This window comes from Plectrocnemia conspersa, unplaced genomic scaffold, assembly GCF_051122295.1.
Source record: "Plectrocnemia conspersa isolate PC_06_02 unplaced genomic scaffold, ASM5112229v1 ptg000003l, whole genome shotgun sequence".
Classification (NCBI taxonomy): domain Eukaryota; kingdom Metazoa; phylum Arthropoda; class Insecta; order Trichoptera; family Polycentropodidae; genus Plectrocnemia; species Plectrocnemia conspersa.
In genome coordinates, this window is record NW_028277167.1 from 26,280,673 (window position 1) to 26,302,364 (window position 21,692).

At 28.7% G+C, this 21,692-nt stretch overlaps 1 protein-coding gene across 1 annotated transcript in view; it reads right to left on the reverse strand.

Annotated features, from left to right (window-relative positions):
- Positions 1-20,585, reverse strand: part of LOC148237116 (lachesin-like) — a 139,591-nt gene extending 119,006 nt beyond the window's left edge. Inside the window, exons 1-2 of the mRNA XM_088182366.1 lie at positions 20,390-20,585; positions 2,659-2,898 (exon numbers count right to left, since the gene is read on the reverse strand). Coding sequence (XP_088038492.1) covers positions 2,659-2,767 — 109 coding nt within the window. The 5' untranslated portion in view covers positions 2,768-2,898; positions 20,390-20,585. The remainder of the gene's footprint in view (positions 1-2,658; positions 2,899-20,389) is intronic.
- Between the last annotated feature and the right edge of the window lie 1,107 nt (positions 20,586-21,692).

The following is a 21,692-nucleotide window of genomic DNA, read 5'->3' on the forward strand; positions in this document are numbered from 1 at the left end:
GCTAGTGAGTGTACAAATACCGGAGCCTCAGCTTTTTTAGTTAAAATATATTTTTTTTATTCGTTTTGATTTTTTTTTACTGTCATTATATATAATTAAATTACTGTGTAGCTGTTCCTTATATTGTAGAGTATAAATTTGACTAAAAAATATACTAGACTGCATGTATTTATTGTTAAATACTGGTTGTTTTAGTTAAAATATTAAAATATAGTAGTTGCTCAATTGATTCCATCTTATTAAATTGATATTTCTGCTATGTTTGCATTCCATAGATATGCGGTTGATCTAAGCATTTTCAACCGTTCCCGCGTTACTGTGTTATTTACGTAGTATGTGAACGACTATTTGACAACTATTAGATAATGTAGATTTTTTTATGGACAAACCACGTGATATTTTTTATTTTTTTATTTATTTTTTTTAAAAATAGGTTTGCAACATAGGTGAATATGAATTAAACAAAACAATTTATATAACAAAAAAGTTAATAAATAGCATCTGTTACACACCCTTTTAAAAATTTAACATTAAAAAATATTTCATCGCACCCTTGTATATTTTTTTATTTTTAAATAATTTTCCGTTGTAACCACCAAACTAAAAATCTGGGAATCAGGGACATTTTTATTAATAATTATAAATTATTATATGTAATATAATTTAAAACCAATAAAAAAAAATATTATTATATTAGCGCATTTTTTATAAATAAAAATTCGAGTTCCGCTGCCGAGGCTCGAACCCGCAACCTCAGAGTTATTAGTCTGATAAGCTACGGACTAAGCTATTCCATTTATTGCAATGAAATTACCCCTTAATAATTTCCATACACCGTCTGTGCGCGGCGCTTTTTTTTAAGGAATTAATAAATGAGTTTTTGATACATATACTTGTCCGGTTACTTCATAAAATATATTGAACATGTTAATTTATACCTGAAGCTTTTTTTTAATTCATAAAACATAGCATATATGTCGAAAATTTCGTGTAAAATTGAAAAAACGTTCTGCTATACAAAATATGGTGATTTACATTATATTGTACAAAATTATGATAAGTGGCAAACAATAATTTTTTGAAAAATATATAATTTGTATATAGCTACAACTGTTTTTAAGCAAACCTGAAGAGATGTTCATATTTAGACAAAGGTTTTAATATTCCGTTAGAGTAATTATTTAAACAACTGTAATATATGGCTCAAAAGTTAATGACAGCTAGATCCGTCCCGGCTGGAGCTATCAAACGCGGTGAAAGGGTTAATTATATGTCATTGATTGTATTGAAGCGCATTTTCAGTATTTGAATACCCGCTTTGTTGAAATCTAAATGTATCTATATCAACCTAATATAACTTGCTATATTGTTATGTTATATAAATTTAAAAAAAATTAAATATATAAATTAAATTTTACACCTTGAAACACAAATTAATTATTAAATATTTTTTTATAGTGACAATTAACAGTTACACTATAAGTGAATTTATAATAAAAAAAATGTTTTTTTTATTTGCTGATGAAAACGTGAAAAAATTTAGAAAAAATAATAACATTAAATCTCAAACACTCAATCTGTTACTCAAAATCACTCGAAAATAAAGGTTTTATGTAATTTAAAAACTAAATAATTTAGGGAGCATTGTATTTTTTGCGTTAATTCATACACCTTTTTTAATCAAATGTGTGCAGCAAAATATTTTTTAACTAATATAAAAAAACTTTAAAAGTTTTCAAAAATAATAAATTTTTAGTCCCCAATATAATAAAAACTATTTTTTATGTTAAAGAACATATTTTTACTAAATCTAATTTTATTATAATAAATTGTGTAGTATTGTTTTAAATATAATAGTAAAAGAGATGAAGAAAAAAGTGCTACAGTTGGTTTCTTATCTTGGTGGTTTTTAATAGCAATACTTCTGAATTTTAATCGTTAAAGCGAGCTATTACTATAATTTTTAAAGAAAGTAGAAAACTACATTTATTATTACCTGTAAAAATATCGTTTTATAAAAATATACAATTTTGACCATATCAAAACTAAGTCCAAATATTGTAGGAGAAACAACGGTAATGTGATTTTTATACTCAACATTAATCTATCTGCCGGTTAACGTGTATAAACCGATATGGTTAACAGAGTAACAATTTGAACGTAGAGCCTTTCAACTTTGAAGCGAACGCGTCTGGAAACGTAAGCGACGTTTTAGAACATTTATTTATACGATTCATGATATCAAAAATGTTGGTGATCGTTTTCTATGTTCACCTAAATTTTATTTAAATGTTTTAGTTGACGTTAATAATGGTTTTTGCTGATCTCTTAATGAGTAGGAATGATCTAACAATTTAAATGCAATTTATAACATTTGAGTATTTGTTTCGATACATCGAATGTCACTCTTACGCCGCCCCCTCATACTCAATCAGAAATATATGAAATATTTATTTCAATCGTAAATTTTCACGCCAAAAAATAATAAAAAAACAAACCGAATCACATAGGCAGTTTATCGTCAGTTGGATCTGAAAAAAAGCCCAGCGTTTCCCTTCAGGAGGGTTCCGATGATATTTACGAGCGGTACATTTGCATTGGCAGAAAAAAACAGTACTACACAAAAATACGCGTCGGCACATAAAATAGATTACTCACCGTGGACGCTGGCCACCAGTCCTATCGTGATCCACAAGAAGTGTACGACCACCCTGGCCATTACTCCGAGGGTGTTGAACGATGTCCAATCTCCGCCGTGGCACACCATGTTTTTTTCGCTATTTTATTTTATGACTACACCACAAAAGTCACCTTCGATCCTCCTGTTGCGGCACAGCTCCTTGTTTTATTGTCCGGGTTGAGATTTTTACACATAGCAATTGAACCGCCCCGCGCTAGCTATAACCGAACAACAGATTTATGGTCCGGGCTGTAGTAATTCCATCGAATATCTCGCGCGCCAGATCGACAATAAATAACTATAAATTCGGAAAGGGTTGCCGACCTATATTTTCAATTTTGCCATTGTCGATATGCTGTATGAACGTGTATATATATGTCTGTGTGAGAATGTGTGTAACAAGCAGTTTATCATTATCAGCACACTGATTGGATTCTATTCATTACGCGCTAGTAAGGTAATTAATAAAAACAAATATTAACATTGATGATATTTTGCCGTCGGCAAAAATTGAGGTATTTGTTCCCGCTAATGAGCTAAAGTTAAATTATGTTATCTACTATTCATAGTTCAGCAACACATTTTTAATTTAGTTCCTGTGTGTATAGATGTTAACTAACGAGATTTTCAAAGTATTTTTATTTCATTACAAATATACATTTCTTTAACATAGTAATTAAAATGTCAAAAAAACAGACGAAAGACTATAGTAAAATATTAAGATTAAATTATATAACCCGGACTCGTAGCCGACATCCAATAGATCAATGTGCAATGCTTACGGTCTTAAACCAATCGCGATTAAATTACAAAGCTCTTTTTCTATCTTAAATAAATATTTTGAGAGATGGAAAATTAAAATCAACCGAATTAAAACAGAAGCAATTATTTTCACAAAACGTAGAGAAACTCTGCTGCCACCTTTTCAAAAGGAACAAGGCAATAACGTAAAATGTGAAACAAATGTTAAATAACTAGACTTACACCTGGACTCCAAGCTTAAATTTAATTATATATTTTAATCTTCGCTCAAAATGGCTTGCCGCTATCGCGACTCTTAGACTGTATTTATTAAAAAAATATAAAATTTTAAAATATAAAAATGAATCAGTAATACTATTTTTTCTAAATAACAAGTCATTTAAAAAAAAGTTACAAAAATAATATATAATATAACTATTTATTACTTATTATAAAGAAATGCATAATTGCCTTCAAATATCAACAATTAAAGAACACTATTATTTTCATAAATATTTTGCGAAATCGCACTAATCCACTAATCTTGTATATTAGTGACTACGATAAAAGAGAATCTAAACCACTCTGTAGAAAAAGACTGCAACAGATCGAATACAGCTAAACAATTTTAAATCATTTGCATACAGAAAAAATTGAAATTCGTAACTGGCATATTAATGTTATTAATAAATTGAGTAACCGCTGAAAGAATGAAATATTTTTTCCACAATCGGCCATTATATGTTATAAACCGTCTACAACACATTAGCCGAGTTATATCATCTGAGTAACCGACGCACGGTAGGGTATTTGCTCGATCAGGGTGGCCAAAAGTCGATTATGAAAATTTAAGGGCAGGTAAAATAAAAGTTGCCAAACACACAATATTGTTTTGACTAAGTACCATTTTTTAGTACTTTTTTCTATTTTTTTTTCTTATTTTGAGTTCATTAGTTATATTTTTTAATGTAGATTTTATATACAATATAAAGCTAAGGTCTTTCTCTTTATGATACATGTAAAATTGGCTGCGGATTTTTGCGGTTTTTAACACATTGCATACCATTATTCTTAAAAATGAGACGGGCGTTGGCCGCGAAAGTTAGGACCTAAACGTTTTAAGCTATTATAACTTTTTAATTAGGTGACGTGTTAATGTCAAATTAAAAAAACAGTTTTATAATAATTGTTATTTTTTAATAATATGATCACCATGGTAAAATCAGTAAACCTCAAATTGTGGATCGCTTACTAATAAAATAAAATAAAAATTTGTGTAGAATCACCAAATATACACAGAATTAAAAATGAAAACAATACCAAGTACGATAAAATACTAGTAAAATACTTTTTCTTGTTAAAAAAACAGCAAATATCAAACTTTGTGATATATACAATTTATTTTTTTATTTTTAACACTTGACGCGGCGAAATTCTCACGACCGTTCAACACGGAATTACTCTTCTTCGGGCCTATAATTTAGGAAATACTTTAAATACTTATTAAAATAAAATTGCATAAATTATTTCATGAAAAATAAAAAAAAAAGTTTTTTTTAATTTTTTTTTTGAAAAAAAAGTTTTTTTTTCTATAAAGTATTTTTTAACACCTATAATATTATATATTTGACTAGGAGCACTTATGGAATCAATTAAAACCGCCTGAATCGGGCAAATACCCCACAGTGCGACGCCCAAATTTGTTTTTATCAATAACCATTACAACATAAGGAGCTCGTGTATACCAACTTCCTATTGCTCAATGTTTTTAATACGCTTTTTTTAATTTTTTAAATTTGAGCTACACTGTTTTTTACTGCATATGCTGTGTATAGTTTATTTGCGATCATTAAAGGTTGCATACACATTTTTCAGTCATATAATAAAATCACGTCCGAGCATAAAGTAAGTCGGTTCGGTTCGGATTTACGCCCAGCTTCCGTATAATAAAAGAAGCGCTAAACACGTGGAAATGGTGCGGAGGACTGTAATAAAAAAATGTTACTTTTTTCGAATTAAGAAGAAACAAGTTACAAACAAACGCATACATATACAACAAAAGCGCAAAATTGTGTATGTAAATATATGCGAATTAATGGACCGCATCCTCCCGCCGGGTTTTAACCGGAAAACCCCATTAAAGAACGATATTTTTAAAACTCTTCACCAGCTGCCTCCAAGGGGATGTTATGATATAATTTATTATGTTTGCGCTATGGCTGTTGGCTCAAACTTTTTAGCACCTTGTATTTTTTTTTAGGGATTAACCAGTTACTGGAAAGTCTTCTATTGGTGAAAGCATTATTTTAATTTATGTAAATGCTTTGAAGAAATATAAATTATAATTTTTGATTATATATCATCATATTATCAAAAAACTTGATATTTTTGTATTATTATTTAAAGCTCATAGAGAATATCTTATATGTATTAAAAATAAAAAGCAGTAAAACTTGCAACATATCAAAGAAGTGGTCACCAATATTTGAAATCGGACATGACACCGGAATAAGGATATGTACTGATTTATATAAATTATTTAATCACAACACTTGGTTCTGCAAAATATAAGGCACCTTAACAATGCTTTAATTATCTGTATCTCAAAAAATATTCAAAGCCTTTAGCTTTGGCCATAAAACCGATTCAACCTATCGTTTCAAAATCACATTGCTAAAATTATATTTATTAGAAACAATCCGGCTGCTTAATGAAGTAGTAGTAGAAATACAGAGCAATCACTTTTATCGAAAAAGAGTTAAATTATTGTTAGATTCTGTCAGAAAAATATTTGAGTAATACATTGAAATAATGCGCGAGAATAATTAATAATTATTTCAGCTATATAGCTCTTATAGATGTGCTTTCTAGTTCATCTAACATTAGGAATATTGTAAGGAATACGATCATGTACTATTATACTATTAGCGTGCAAGGTTCAATTTGATTTTCAATTAACAAGTGTCGCGTTAAACCCTTACGACGCATTGCTACCACTCGAATTTGATATTCAAATATTTGTAAATCGATTTGCTACACATATGTATTAATGGCATTTGCTATACAAACATAATTTAATGATTTTAATACAACTACTCCGGCAGAAATTCCGAAACTTATTTATATTTTACTTAACTCAATTAATATACCCGTGTCGCTTAAAGTTGAAATAGCGAGTTAGCTATTGTATTTCAACGTAAATTAATTATTTAAAACGTCTATCGAGTTCACGGAGAATTGAAAGTCTAGACCCAGCTTCATAAATAAGCTCGCAAGTATAAATCTTGGCATCAAATTAATCTCTATTTTAACGTGGCGTTGTCAGCAATAGCAGTTTCCGTCCCTGTTTGAATACCCTTTCGCCACAATTTTCCTTTTAGCGGCCATAAATCGTCACCGTGATAAGTAATCAGAGCCAAAACAGTTCCGGCGGAAGTACCTTCACCAGGATATCCTAAATTTGTTACACGACCGCGGCGGCTGGATGGCAGTCGTAAAACGTTTGTCGTTTTATATATATTTTTTTAAAACTCCTTGCATATTTTTTGCAATGTAATAAAATCCGCTTAACAGGATCTTATTCACGACTATAATTTACAGTTAGTTTTAAATTATAATACATTATAAACGCCCTACATCTTTTCAAAAGCATATATAAATTTATATGTTTGGAATTATTAGAGTTATTAAACTTAATATCAATTTTATCCATAGTGTCAGATTTTTTAGTGTTATTTGTTTTAAAATAAATAGAATTAAAAATGAAGCAGTATCGACTATCAAAGAGCATTCTTCATTGCGTTTCAGTATTGACAGTATTGTCAAACTGACTTGATATTAATATTGAATTTAAACGTGTAACAAAATCGTCATACCCTTGGTTATATAAAATACAAAAAAATATAAAAAGAAAAGGGCATTAATAAAGTAGTATCATTTTTGAATTTTCATTTTAAAAAGTACAAAATATTTCTATATTTAGGTATTAATTAACTTGGCATTAAAGATCATCACAGCTATCAAAATATATCGTATGACGTAAAAGAGCAATTTTATTAATATAATTTAATAATTTATTAAAAATATTTTTTATATTATTATTTATTAAAAATGCTTTTTTATAAGAAAAACTAATATCGTACTAATTAACAAAAAGTTTTCCGTATTTATTACTCATTGAAAATATTTGTTTTGCATATTGTTAAATTAAATTTAAAACGTATTATTGTTAACTAAAATCTACGTAATTTAAAACCAAATATTGTTGTACTTTATAGAAACTCTTTTTTATTAAAAAATCAGCAGTAATTAGTATATTATATATGCAGACTTCAGAAAAAATATGAATTTGAATAATGATAAGATAATAGCATATTAGTGAATCATAGTTTAAAAATTTCATATTTATTTTAAATAATCTTTTGCAATATTGCAGGCTTTAGCTAGCCAAATGCGATACAACCTAATCTATAACTACTTAGTAAGTCTTGAGATATTTAATTCATATGTCATTACTTAAAAATCATTTTTTATTTTCATTTTCGAGGTTATAAAATATTTATGCATTTTGCTATTTTATTTTGGGTGATAAAATAATAACCTCAAGTCAAGATCATAATAATAACCTAAACCTTAAAGTAGTGAGTTAATTTATATACATTTGTTAATTTATTAGTATACATATGGAAGTGAGTTAATTTTACGTATTTTTCCATAATTTTTTTATATCAAATCAGAAGCTCATAATATTTTTTATAAAATTAATATATAATATTTTTTGGTAAATTAATTTATTTTATACTCTTGAATTTATTAGTATTATTTTCTATAAAAATCAATTAAATTAAATCTAAATGAAAAAATGCTATAAATATTTAACTATATAAGATAAATGAGTAAATATATAACTATCTATGATACCTTTAAACAGTAAACGATCGACCACCGTACATGTACGGCGATACCGCTCTAAGTGTTAATCAAAACAATTTGCACTAATAATAAACATACTTCAAGTCAAATAAATTATTCCACTACAAATAAATAAAGAAATATAAGGCATACATAAAAAACATTTTCACTTGTATTATTACTTTCCACTATAAAACAGATACTTTCCACCATAAAAAGATACTCGATCCTTACATCTGTTATAGTTGCGTAACGTAAATTTTCTGTTCAAACCAAAACCTAACCTAAAAGAACCCAAAAATTTCGCTTCCTTTAGGTTGTATCAAAAGTAATAAATTTAAAATGAAAACTTTCTTTATTATATGCTCATGTACCTAGAGGAGTTATTTCAGCTTTTTCAAGGGAGGGGCAAAAGTTGGCTATGTCAGTGGTTGTTTTTAAAATATTTAGATTTCATTAGAATTTATAGTATAACATTAAATGATGCATTTTTCTGTCCTAGTTCAAAAGGGAGAACCACGGTGGAAATAAAAATACACTAAAGATTAAAATAAATAATTATAATCTATGTTTTTCGTGTATTAGTTACCGATTTTTACCACTGGTATATCGTTCTGGTAAATAGAGGTTATGGGAATCTTATATCAATCTTGTTTAGTAATAAAAAAATAGGATTGTCAAAAAAACCTTCTGACGGATAATCAGTTATGCATTAGTTTTTTAGACCTAATAAGATTTACTGCTTCTGAAAGTATTTTTACTACTAGAGAGACTTTGATTCACCACTTTCAGCCTGAATTAAAGCAATACATGAAACAGTGAATGATTAAAGAGTTCACTGATTAGATAAATATTTTTTAAAAAAACACTCTTGTATAGCTTTAAAAATAAAATATAAAGATTTCTACAGGTTTTAGATAATAAATGCGATTAACGATAGACTCATTTCAAATTAAATCTTGGAAAAAAAGTTTTGGTGTCTCTTAAAGAGAAAAAATCAACGTATAAAAATAATTTCAAAGTTCTTTAGAGATATATTACAAAGAAAGTAATACTTTAAAAATTATTTCATTCATTAGGAAAGATTTTACCTCCTAATATTAAAAGCACTTATCTATAATATGATAATGCACAAGGATATATTTAATGACTCAATATAAAAATATCTAAAAGTGTGGTTGGAAGTTTAAAAGAACAAAATAACTATTTATTTACAAATTAGATAAATAAAAATGAGCAAAAAAAAATATTAAATAAATTTAAAACACAATAATAGAGACCAAATAAAACATACAACGAAATGATAAACAACCTCGACGAATTTGATAACCACCCTAATTTTTATAATTCACGTAAATAATTACGTTAATTCTTTTGAGCAAACAACCCAAGCGACAAACGCCTTTGTCAAAAAAATATGATATACGACTTGAGGCATTGTCACAATACGATTACAGGCATTAGTGTAAGTAAAAAGTTTATCCTCTCAACTTGGAGGCTGCGTCATAAAAAATACACGTCCAAGCTTATTGTGGTGGAGCCGTAACTCATATGGGGCCCCGCTTATGCTTAAGGTGCGTTTCCTTCTTCTCTCCCGAATGTAAAGTCGCGACAGCAAAAAAACTTTTACGGCCCGAGAGTTATCGACGCCATTACATGGCCCCTCCAGGACACTATATAAAGCCATTGTGTCCTTTGGCTGCCTGAGAATGGGGAAGAGAGTGGAGAAGGAATCGCCCGGGAAAAGGGCAATGATGATAATGTGCAATTAATGCTACTACGTTCGCTCTCGGCTCTTCTTTATCGCGAAAAAACGTAATCACGTGATCGATGCCCGGGCAAATGGGCCGTGAAATCATGCGTGCAAATATCAAAATACTATGTGTTTATTTGTGAGATTGTGATTCAGCTCATAAATATAAATATATGCAACTTAGTAATTGTAAGAGAATGACCTCAAAGGGATGTACAACAACAATAAAGCATACAATAAATAATGGACATCTCAGAGTCAAAATTAACTGCCTGAGATTGTTTGTTCTCTGAGACTCTCTCTGACTGTCTGATGTAACAAGATGTCATATTTTTTATATTCTTTATTTGAGACAGCTCTGACGAATTACAGATGCGGATGTTGGTGGGCCAATTGCATTGTTTGCTGCTCTTACCAACGAAATATATTTACGCTTTGAAGTAAAACTGAAAATGTATAACAAAATAAAATCAAAACACTTTCAAAGACCGTTAATAATATTGCAAGATGACAATAGTTGTTTTTGGGCAAGATATACGCTAGATTGTTTTTGGGCAAGATATCACTAGATCTTGCGAGTGATTAACGCCACAGAACGGATGTGCTAACAGGTGTTCCGTGAAATCTTTAACACAATTGCTCAACACTGAATTATCTCCTCTATTATTAGACCCTCTGTCAATGCGAGTTAGTATTTCCTTTCCATAATTCCATAATGTTTGAAATAGCAGTTTTAATGACCTCAGTTCTAAGAATGAGTACAGCACAACATACTGAATAGATTCAAGCTTAGAAAAAAAATGGTAATGAAAAACCAAAGTTTTTACCTAAAAAAATCATCAAAACATTCGCATCATATAATGCCAGTGACCCACCGGTTAGTAACTTGTTGATTTTTTTAAAACAAATTAATGTTCTATTAATTACAAATTATTTTTTATTAATAAAGATTATTGTAGTAACTTCATATATTAATAAACCAAGTATTTTATATGTAGTTTTAGAAAGAGATACCGTCGCGTTAAGAGAAATACTAGGTGTCTCATAAAAATTGGCTGGCGTGTAAAGGGTTAAAGCAAAATAATAGCAAAGGTAGATTTGCTGCACAACAGCGATAAAATATTATGTTTTTTCATATTCCACTGTATTTGTGTGATTTTTATGTTTTATTGTATATACGAATATATTACGTATAAATAAAAACATGATCTATAAGTAATACCAGAATACCTTAAATACAAAAATTATTGAGTACTTGTGCAAAATAGGGATTTATCTTTCTTGAATAATAATAAAACAATTATTTTAAATAATAATTGAGATTTTTTAGAATAAATTAAATTATATAGATTAATGCATATCAATCAAAAATTACACAGAACACCTCATAAGCTCCAGAAAAACTACCCTCTTACGCGTAAATAATAGCGATAAACAAGGCGTCTAACTTGCGTAAAAACCACTATTGTCATTTACCTCTTGCATTAATCATTTTAAAAGTTCTACTTTTAGTTGCTACATAATATAAATAAACTGTTATCAGATTTTCCGGCGACTATTTTGTTTAACAAACCTTACTGGTCTTACATACAACCGGAAGCGCTTATTCATATAATGAAAAACTAATACATAAAATTGTATAAATAATAAAATAATCATCTGATTTTTAACTAAATATATCTTAGATCAATAGCTTAGAAAAAATGTATGTTTTGATTATTAAAGCGATAACATTTAAACAAACTTTATTGTGAGAAGCATTTTTTTAATTTAATTTTTGAAAACAAAATATTTATAGAATATGTGAAAAGATTAAGACAAATTGGTTATTAAATAAAACATTTAAAATATATTGAAAAATATGCATAAATCTTAAATTAATTCAGCTACAAGATATTTTTTTTTTTAAATATAATATTAGGATTTTATTTTTAATAACACTAATGCACTAATTAGTGAAAACACTCAAGTCTCATAACTAGATGGATATTTAATACATATGACAATAAAACTTAGCAAATAATAAAATTTTCAAACGCTATACACAAGTATGTACAAATATAAACAATTTTTATACTAGAAATGAAGAAACAAATTTAATGAAAAAATATTCAACGACATGAAAAAATTATTAATATAAGATAAATAAGTCGCTGACTATTGACCTGAAAACCCATGGTTCGAATTTCATAAACACTTTAGTGAGGTTTCTTAATTTTTAATGTATCTAAGAGATCAGAATTAGTGGTTATTACATAATTTTAATTCTAATCGATCATCACAGATAATGTTTACTTTTCTAAACTCACATATGAATATCGTAATGAATAATGAAAAAATGTAGTTAGGTCGTACATTTAGTTCATAGGAAATGCTTTATACGTATTAAAAAAATATAAAATGAATTTTTAGAAATAATAATAGAGTGAAATTGAAAGCAAAATTTCTTTTTCAAAAAATTATATATTTCAGGAATCGAAAAAACAGTAACATAGTATTTAATAATGATGTGTTAATACTAATACTATTTTTAATCAAAAATTAATATGTTAATATTACGTAAATAATTTACTACTGGTTAAGATACCTATCCGTTAATAATTCAATCGTACTATTCTGGTATTGAATATTAGTTAAAGTAAGGTGTATTGATATGACTTAATTGAATTTTCACACCCCATCTCTTCTTTTCAAATACAATATTGAATTTTATTATTACGTACCTTATTTGGAGGGTGAAGCCCTGTTTAAGGAGGCAGATTCATAATTCAGAAAAGCGAAAGCCCATGTGGGGCCATGCCTTATTTTGGGTTTAACTTACCTTGCGTTCATATAGATATTTATTAACACACACGGCGTTTTATATTTATTTAGTTTATATTCCGGGCGCAAAAGGTGGAATTTACAAACATTGAGATTAACTTTATCTAACTAATTTTACTATGAAAATTATGGCACATAAAAGGTTTTGTTACACTATGTATATTTATATAAACCGCGATTCTCGTTGTTTTAATAATAATTATCATTGTGAACATCGCATAGGATAGCAATCAAATTAAACAGTAAGCAACAAACAAAAAGCGCGATTTAATTATGTCGCGAACTTTTAATCAAAAGCTTAAAGCGAAACCAGTGACTGCGCGTGACTTATATTTATATTTTATACAATAATATTCAACTATCATAGCTAGTCAAGAAACCCGTTGTTATTGTTCTAAGGTCGCATAAGTTTCACAAACGAGTTCTAGACTATAAATAAGGCCAAAGATAACATCTCGCTGACGCGCAAAATTCATACCGAATTCAAACGATTCTCAGCGCTTCTCAATCTGGTCAAGGGAATGGGTGAAAAAGCAATACGAGCAACGAAAAGAAAATTAAAATGGGAATACACCCACGGAAATACGCGAAACGGGACGTGTAGCTTATATTTTATTCAAGACAATCGGATACCGATGTTTTGGTGCGTCTGTGTATTTGTGGTTATGTGTATGTGTCTGCCTTATAATTTTGTATCAATCAGTGGGATACGACCGTTTTTGAGATAATTAGAGAAGTTGAAATTGTCGTTCGTTACTGCTGATTGTGCGTTTTAAGAACCTGTTAAATATTGAATTTCTTCGGATGAATATTAAATTGAAATTAAAGAGCGTAAAATTACAGAGAATTGTGGAATGTTATTTAGGATGAAATCGTTTATAATGGACAAACCTTATATTTAAAAATATATAAAATAATATTCATAAAATAATATACGGTTATGAATTGTATTTTGTGAAACTTTTTTTATTTTCTAAATTAAAGTTTGTTTTTCTCTAAAAACACATAACAACCTAAATTATTTAAACAATCTGTATTTACTAAAAAAATATATCACAAGTTGCCTAAATCGTTTTAAAAATGATCCCAAAGTGTTCTGGAAATACATTAACACTAAACACGCTGCTCAGTCAACGCCCAAAGTGATGAACTTCGACAGAAAAATTCGAAAGCCGAGAAATCTTTCGAAAGCCGAGAAATTCCTTCCAGAGCTTCCAAACCGATTTAGCAGTTTTTCGGTTAAATCTAAAACAAACCCGGCTAATTTGACTCGGTTTACTGTTTTATTAGAGTTATTTTTAAATTAAATAAATAATAAGAATTTTTCTTGAATATTATAAATAATGCAAAAAAACCATGAATAAATTATTCAGCGAAGCGACAACAATAATATTACATTTTCTCAGAAAAACCAATCCAAAAAGTTTTATGTCATAATGGTACACCCTAAAGGCGGTGCTATTTTTTGGAGCTTAATAAATTCATTTAGTTAAGGTTTTGGTTTGAACAGAATATTTTAGGTTTTGGTTTGAAAATAGATAATTGATTTTTGCGCTCTCCTATTGGTTGAATTTTGGTTTAGATAGTTTTTATTTAATTCTCACTTATTATAAGCCGTAATATGGATAAAAAGGGGATAGATATAAACATAAATACATAAAAGCTGATCATTTTAAAAATAAGTAAATGCAATATAAAGATTTTTTTAGAGGTTCGTATTTTGAATTAGCAACACTTTTTCTAGCGACTGCCAATTTGCCAGCTAACAGCTGATTTGTGCTCGGTTTGGTTTGCTATTTCACTATGAATAAAGTTGCAGCAGAACAACGCTTGCAAATTATGCAAATTTATTTCAAAAATCGTGGCATAGTTCACAAAATTTGCACTACGTCCATTTTACTGTCGACATAAATGTCTATCCGAGCAAGTAATTTAAATAAAAATAGACCGTTTTCGCACAAGGCATACTCTAATTGATAATACGCATCCGCAGAGACGTCGTACAGTGCACACAAAAGTTGTTTCTGCTGTAGAGCGTGGTATTGAGGAGTAGCCGAATGAGTCGATTCGCCAGCAGTTGGATTTGTGTCCATACACTTAATGGAAGATTTTACGGAAAGATATTAGTTTACGAGCATACAAGATCGAGTTCGTGCAAGAATTAAAGCGGCTTTTTAATTGTGAATAAGCCGAAAACGAGATTGTTTTTGATCCTCATTTTCAACAAAAAATGTTGTTCAGCGATCAAGCTCATTTTTGTTTGAATGGCTACGTCACAAGCAAAATTGCTGAATTTGGAGTGAATAAAATCTACAAGATATTATTAATATGCAATTACATCCACAAAAAGTCACTGTTTGGTGTACTTTATGAGCTAGTGGAATCGTTTGTCCATATTTTTTAAAAAAGAATGCTGACCAGAACGTTACAGTTAATGAAGAGCGCTATAGATCTATTATTACTGACTTTTTCGTTCCCCAATTAAATAGCATTAATGTGGAAAAGCTTTGGTTTCAACAAGATGGCACAATAAGCCACACAGCGCGCGCCATAATCAATTTATTTAAGGAAACATTTGATGAACTCCTAATATCGCGTAATGAGCCTCCAAGATCGTGTGATTTAACACCTTTGGATTATTTTCTGTATAGATATGTGTAGTCGCTATTCTACGCCGATAAATCAAAAACGCTAGACATCCCAGAAGCCAACATTCGCCGCGTTATTTCCGATATACAGCCACAAATTGTGCTTCAATCGAGCGAGCCGCGGCGCTAATCATATTTAAAAACTAATGGTATAAAATTATCTTTCCATTATCGTGGCGATTACCACGATTTTTATGTGTTTTATCAAAAAAATACACTCTTTATAACTGGGAATAAAAAGTAAATTTTCTGTTATCGATTAAATAAATTAAGTAAAAATATAAATATTTCACTTAGACGTTAAAAAATATTACATTCCGAATATATGATAATAATATCACTTTTTTAATGTTTAATTATTATAATACAATTTCCGTTTAACCGCCCATATTTGACGCTCCTCCCCCGCACAGCTAGCGCACATATGAACGAAACAAATTTACAACGATATTAAGTGTGCCATACGTGATAAATTTTTACGTGTACACTCGCAATTGTAAATTCGAGGAAAATACACCTGAGAGCTCTTAGGTACGATCGAGTACTCTGTGTATGAAATTGCAAAGTTATTTTATATAGCTACGTGTACGTAACCGTAAACGTTGATACGCAGCAACAACGCGAAATGACGACGACGAATTTCCCTCTCAGACGACGAAATAATAAATTCGCATAGTTTATGCTTTTACAGTGTGGATATATAAAAAGTCGTTCTTTTTTCGCCGTGCTGGCGACCGCTTGTCGTAAATTTTGATTTTGGACCGAGCTCGCATCTTCTCGTTCGAATATCTCATAAAGCATTGTTAAATAAAGTTCGGTGGAGAAGAAGAGAATGCTTCTTAATAGACTTATTGTTTTGAAATTGTAAATAAATGCGAAACTCTCTCAAATATCACTTTTTGCCTGAACTTTGCGTAGAATGCTTAGCAACAGTTGTTTATTATTGTCTCATTTAATCGCAAAAGAATATATTATTATATTAACATAATAACTGTTTTTGGCGAAACGCTCATTTTGTTGCATTTTGCGCTCGTAATTTTGCGCTTTACTTTACAAAAACAAATGAAAATAGTATTCATGAATACTGATAAATATTAACAAGCAACTTATTACCAATATCTGACAACAGTAAAATCTGCCTACAAGTACATCTTTATATTTGATATTCAATCAGTTTACAATAAAATAAAATTAAGACCTAATAAATTTTAGTTAAATTGAAAAAAATAGAATAAAATTACAAATGTAGTTGTTATAATTCTCATCTGTTCTATCGCAGAAAAGTGCCAAAAACAATCATGAAAATGTGTGAATTAACTTCCACTGTGGCTTTCTATTGTTCTTTGATTACAATAGTTTTAGGCCTTCCTCGAAATTAATTTTCGAGGTTTATATTCCCAGAGCGAATATTTTTAAGCCATAATTGAATTGTTCTCTGTCTATCACACTCTTCCTAAAACTTTTTTTTTATCACCACTGCGTTATATCCCAACTTTAATTTATATTTATAAAAAATAAGTCATGATTATTTCAAACTGATTAACTAACTGTAACTATATCTAAACGATATCATATAACATATAGTTGAACATACATATTGAATGGTCGATAAGCTTATCTTGTATATATGGTAAATTTTGAACGAGCTCGATTCCGAAAAGTTTTTAGATAACCGAAGTACTGATATTAAATATTAAACTTTTATCCTACTTGAAATGTCTTTGTTTCATGTTTCAAGAACAAAAAATACAAAATCTAAATAATGCTATATTTTAATAATTAAATTTATTAAAATAAAGATATAATTTAAGAATGATTAAAAGACACTAAGCTATTGAGTTACAGGTCTATACTTTAAATACAAATCGTAAATTTTATAGTTGGCTCTTCTGTACACCTAAATAATAATAATATATTCCAATCGCGATCACAAAATATGCATTTACTACGGTACATAAAAAAACACAATTTAAGCCCTATTGCGATAGGAATATAAAATGTTTTAAATAACAAGAAATATTTCTAAGAATAATTTAATAAAAAATTATATTGAAATGTCTTTTAAAATACACTATCAAAAATGTATTATAATATTAAACATTACATATACATACTTATATAGTACATACAGATGTACATATATATTATATGTCATCCAAACATTCATAAATACACACTTGAACATAGATTTATTTTTATTTGCTCAACTCAATGTCTAACCCTAATTTAAAGTCAATATAGACAAAATCGATGTAGATTTTAAAATCGAGAGATTTTTTACCGCGTTTTGTAGGCGCCATGGAACGACGCAGACGAAAACCGTGTTGCTATATATTTATAAACCATATGTTATTGACACACGATTTATGACTTTTGCACATATTCACGAATCTAAAAAAGGTGAAGTTTTAATTAATAAATTGATATACTAAAAAGAATAAAGGAAAATAACCTAAAAATATTATAATATGAAGCTTAAAATACAGTTTTTTTATTAAAAAAATGCTTATATTCTGTGCACAATTATTTCTAGAAACTTTTACTAAAAGCACGATTCAAGACCTTTTTAGTGAAGTATACTTATTACGAAATGCGACGCAAAATGTGACTTATGAAATATTTTTTAAAGTTTTTCTAATGATACATATTTTTATATATTTATAATTGGAAATAAATGTTTTCCTATTTAAAAAAAAAATATTTATTTTTCATTAAAACTTCCGTTTTAATCTAACAGGCGTAAGTCCAATGCGTTACAACGGACAAATCTGTACAAACTGAGTTAGTCAATCAGACATAATTGATACACCAAAATCTGGGAATCGGTGACATCTTTATTATTAATTATAAATTTTATGTGCTATAGAATAATCAATATATGTTACTGCAGCTGGGGCGGTTTTTTTTTAAATTAGCGCATTTTTTATAAACAAAAAATTTAGTGCCGCTCAAGCTCGGAGTTACTAGTTTAAGACGCTACGAATTACGCTATTCCTTCGTACCTATTAGTATTTCAATAATACACCTATATACCAGGCGCGATCGGCGAGATACTCTCGCTCGCGCTCGCTCATGTGATAAATGATGAGAGTGAGTGAGAGATAAAACTGTGCGTTACATGCGTTCCGCATGCCCTTATCTCTCACTCACTCTCGTCACTTAACACGCGAGCGAACGAGAGAGAAAGTAGATAACCGCCCGAGCCTGCTATATACATGTTACAAGTCCGTTAAATAAATTAATGCAATCTTGAGAGCATCTACCTTATCTTTATTATTTTGAAAAATTGTGATTAATATGTAATTTACAATAAATTCATGTATCGTTGGAAGTGAGTAAAACAGCTGTTCTGAGAATTAATGTTGTTTTAAAGCCGATATTGAAATATAAGATCAGATGTTTTTATTTTTCATTTGCTTAAGGGCAAAAATTATATAATTTTGTATTGAATTATAAGAATCAGAATTTCAATGGTTCCAATGAAATTAAAAAGATTTTGAAAAAATACGTGTATGCTACTTCGTTGCCTGTGCGTGCCGCATACCGTCGTCGTCGGCGAAAAATGTTTTTATATATATTTATAAACGTGGTTTTATTGTAATGTATGCACGCTTGGTTATGGAATTTTTAAATTCTTTAACATATTGCATCAAAGTCAACGCGTTCATTAGCTTATCAAACTGTGTACATATATTAATCACTATACAAAAAACTCAAATATTATATAATTTAAGCTATTATATAATATTTTATTAAATATGTTCATAAAAAAAATAATGAGCTGTCGTAGGATATAACTGTTGTAAATTGAAAAGCAGTACAATAGATTAGTGGTATAAGTCGATGACTAATACCTAAAGGATCTGGGTTTAAATTCTATATCAACCCCTAGTTGGTTTCTATCATATCTGTGAGATAAGAGTTACTGATTATTATATAATTAAACTTCCCATTATGGCGGATTATAGTTATGCATATATGGTTTAAAATATATGCAAAAATCAACATAGCCATAAAAATTACAAACACTTAAGCCAATAAAAAAAACAATAAGAATGTATTCAAAATAATGTAAAAAAAAGCTTTGAAAAAATATAAAATACACTAACATTAATAAACTTGTTAATTTGTTATTTTTTTTTAATGCACTGCAATTGACAGAAAAGATATATTTTAATATACATAGAAGAAAATTAGTGTATCTTTAAAAGTTCACACTTTAAATCTTAATTAACTAAGTTGAAGCTATGATTAAATAACGTATATATATATTTATGCTATTACCTATTAATAAAACTATTGCTTTTAAAATATTATATATCATAAACCTAACATAATTTATGTAAAAAAAATGTTTTTTTCAAAAAAAATTTCTACGTTTTCACTTTACATCTTTTTTATATAACTTATACCGATTCCATTTCAAATATTAAGCCCTTGTAAATTGTTAATAAGAAATTAAGTTTAAGTTTGAATATTTCAAAAAGCAAACATGTGTTGGTAAAAAATAAATTTATAAAGGCATAAGTGTATCATAAATATATGGCACTTATGCCATTACATAAGCAATTACCAAATAATTTATTTTAAACTTAAGTGATGTGTAAGTCTTATGTATAAGAAAAACCTTTCGAGATATATATAAACAATACAGAGGGGATATATTTATTCCATTAAAGATATCTACTTTAATATCAACACAAACACAATACTTCTAGACAGTCAATTAAAAAAAAATTAAATACAAATTGATAAGTATTACTCAATATACATTGCTTCAGTCAATTTAATAGCATCATATTCCCTCTATATGTTACATTTTAATATTAAAACCTGAATCACTGGCGCGAAAATATTTGATAGTATTGATAAAACACAAATCTAGCACAAAACACGCGTTAATCAATCGGCGAAATTCAACTTGAAAGTTAGGGTGGAGCGCCCAATAGTTTTTCCATATTTTTCCCGAGATTTTTTTATTGTTTACGTTTACGTGTTTACGTGACGCGCTGCGGCCGGCGAAAGCCTCCGCTCAGTCGCGGGGCCCAGAGGCTACTGGCTCAAGCTTTTGCGGCTTTCCCGGTTTTCCCGGCTCGTCAGGAGCGCATATCGGGGGTCGCGGTCCCGTTACATCCATCATCGTCTCGACCCCACCGTCCATTTTTATTTAAATTAATCACACGACTGTCATAACTCATCCTTTTATAATTAATTACGTCTCCTCTTTTGCGGTGAGTGGGGGGGGGGGATTCACGTATTTGCATTTTTAAATTAAGACCGCTTCGAGATTTCTTTTTTCACTCCGAGTGAAATATTATGTGAAGATTGGGGTTTTTTTGCTGGAAAATCTGCGAGAATTTGATAATTATGGGTGTAATTTTATTTTATTTTAAATTGAAAAAGTTTAGCTATTCATTAATATTAAAAAAAGCGTTTAAATTTCATATCAGGTAGTTGTTTTTAGTTGATTATTAAAATTGGTAAGGTTTGAAACATACTTTACGTCCACAATTTTTCGATAACTAATATGCTATGAAAGTGTAAATAAAATCGTTTTTTTATTGATCTTATTAAATACATTAATATATATGATATTATTTTTATACCTAATATGTACAACCTAGCTTTATTTAAATTGATCACCAGAATAACAATATGTATAATCAGAATAATCGTAATCGATCGATCGTAATTATAAGTATTTAATATTCGCTAATTTCGATCTCTTAAATACATATCAAACTTTATAGAAATTTAAAAACACAAAGGTTCATATTAGATTAAAAATTATTTATACTTAAAAGAACCGCTTTTAGTATAAATCAGCTATCTTAATACATTTTTAAATATAATTAAAAATATTTTTTTAGTGAGCCTAAATCTATATTATTTCACGTTTTATATTATTAAATGTCTAAAATTACATTAATCAATAATAATAATGGTAATATACAATATCTCTCGTCATATTTTATCAAAAAATTATATTGTTTATATTTTCAGAATATATACTTTTGAGAAAATAGTCTTAAGGACATGATTTAATTCTAAGAATTTATATATTAATATTATCATAAAATCGTATCTCGCATCCGCTGCTTGTTTTCAACCTTACGTTGAAAATATTTTTTTCTAT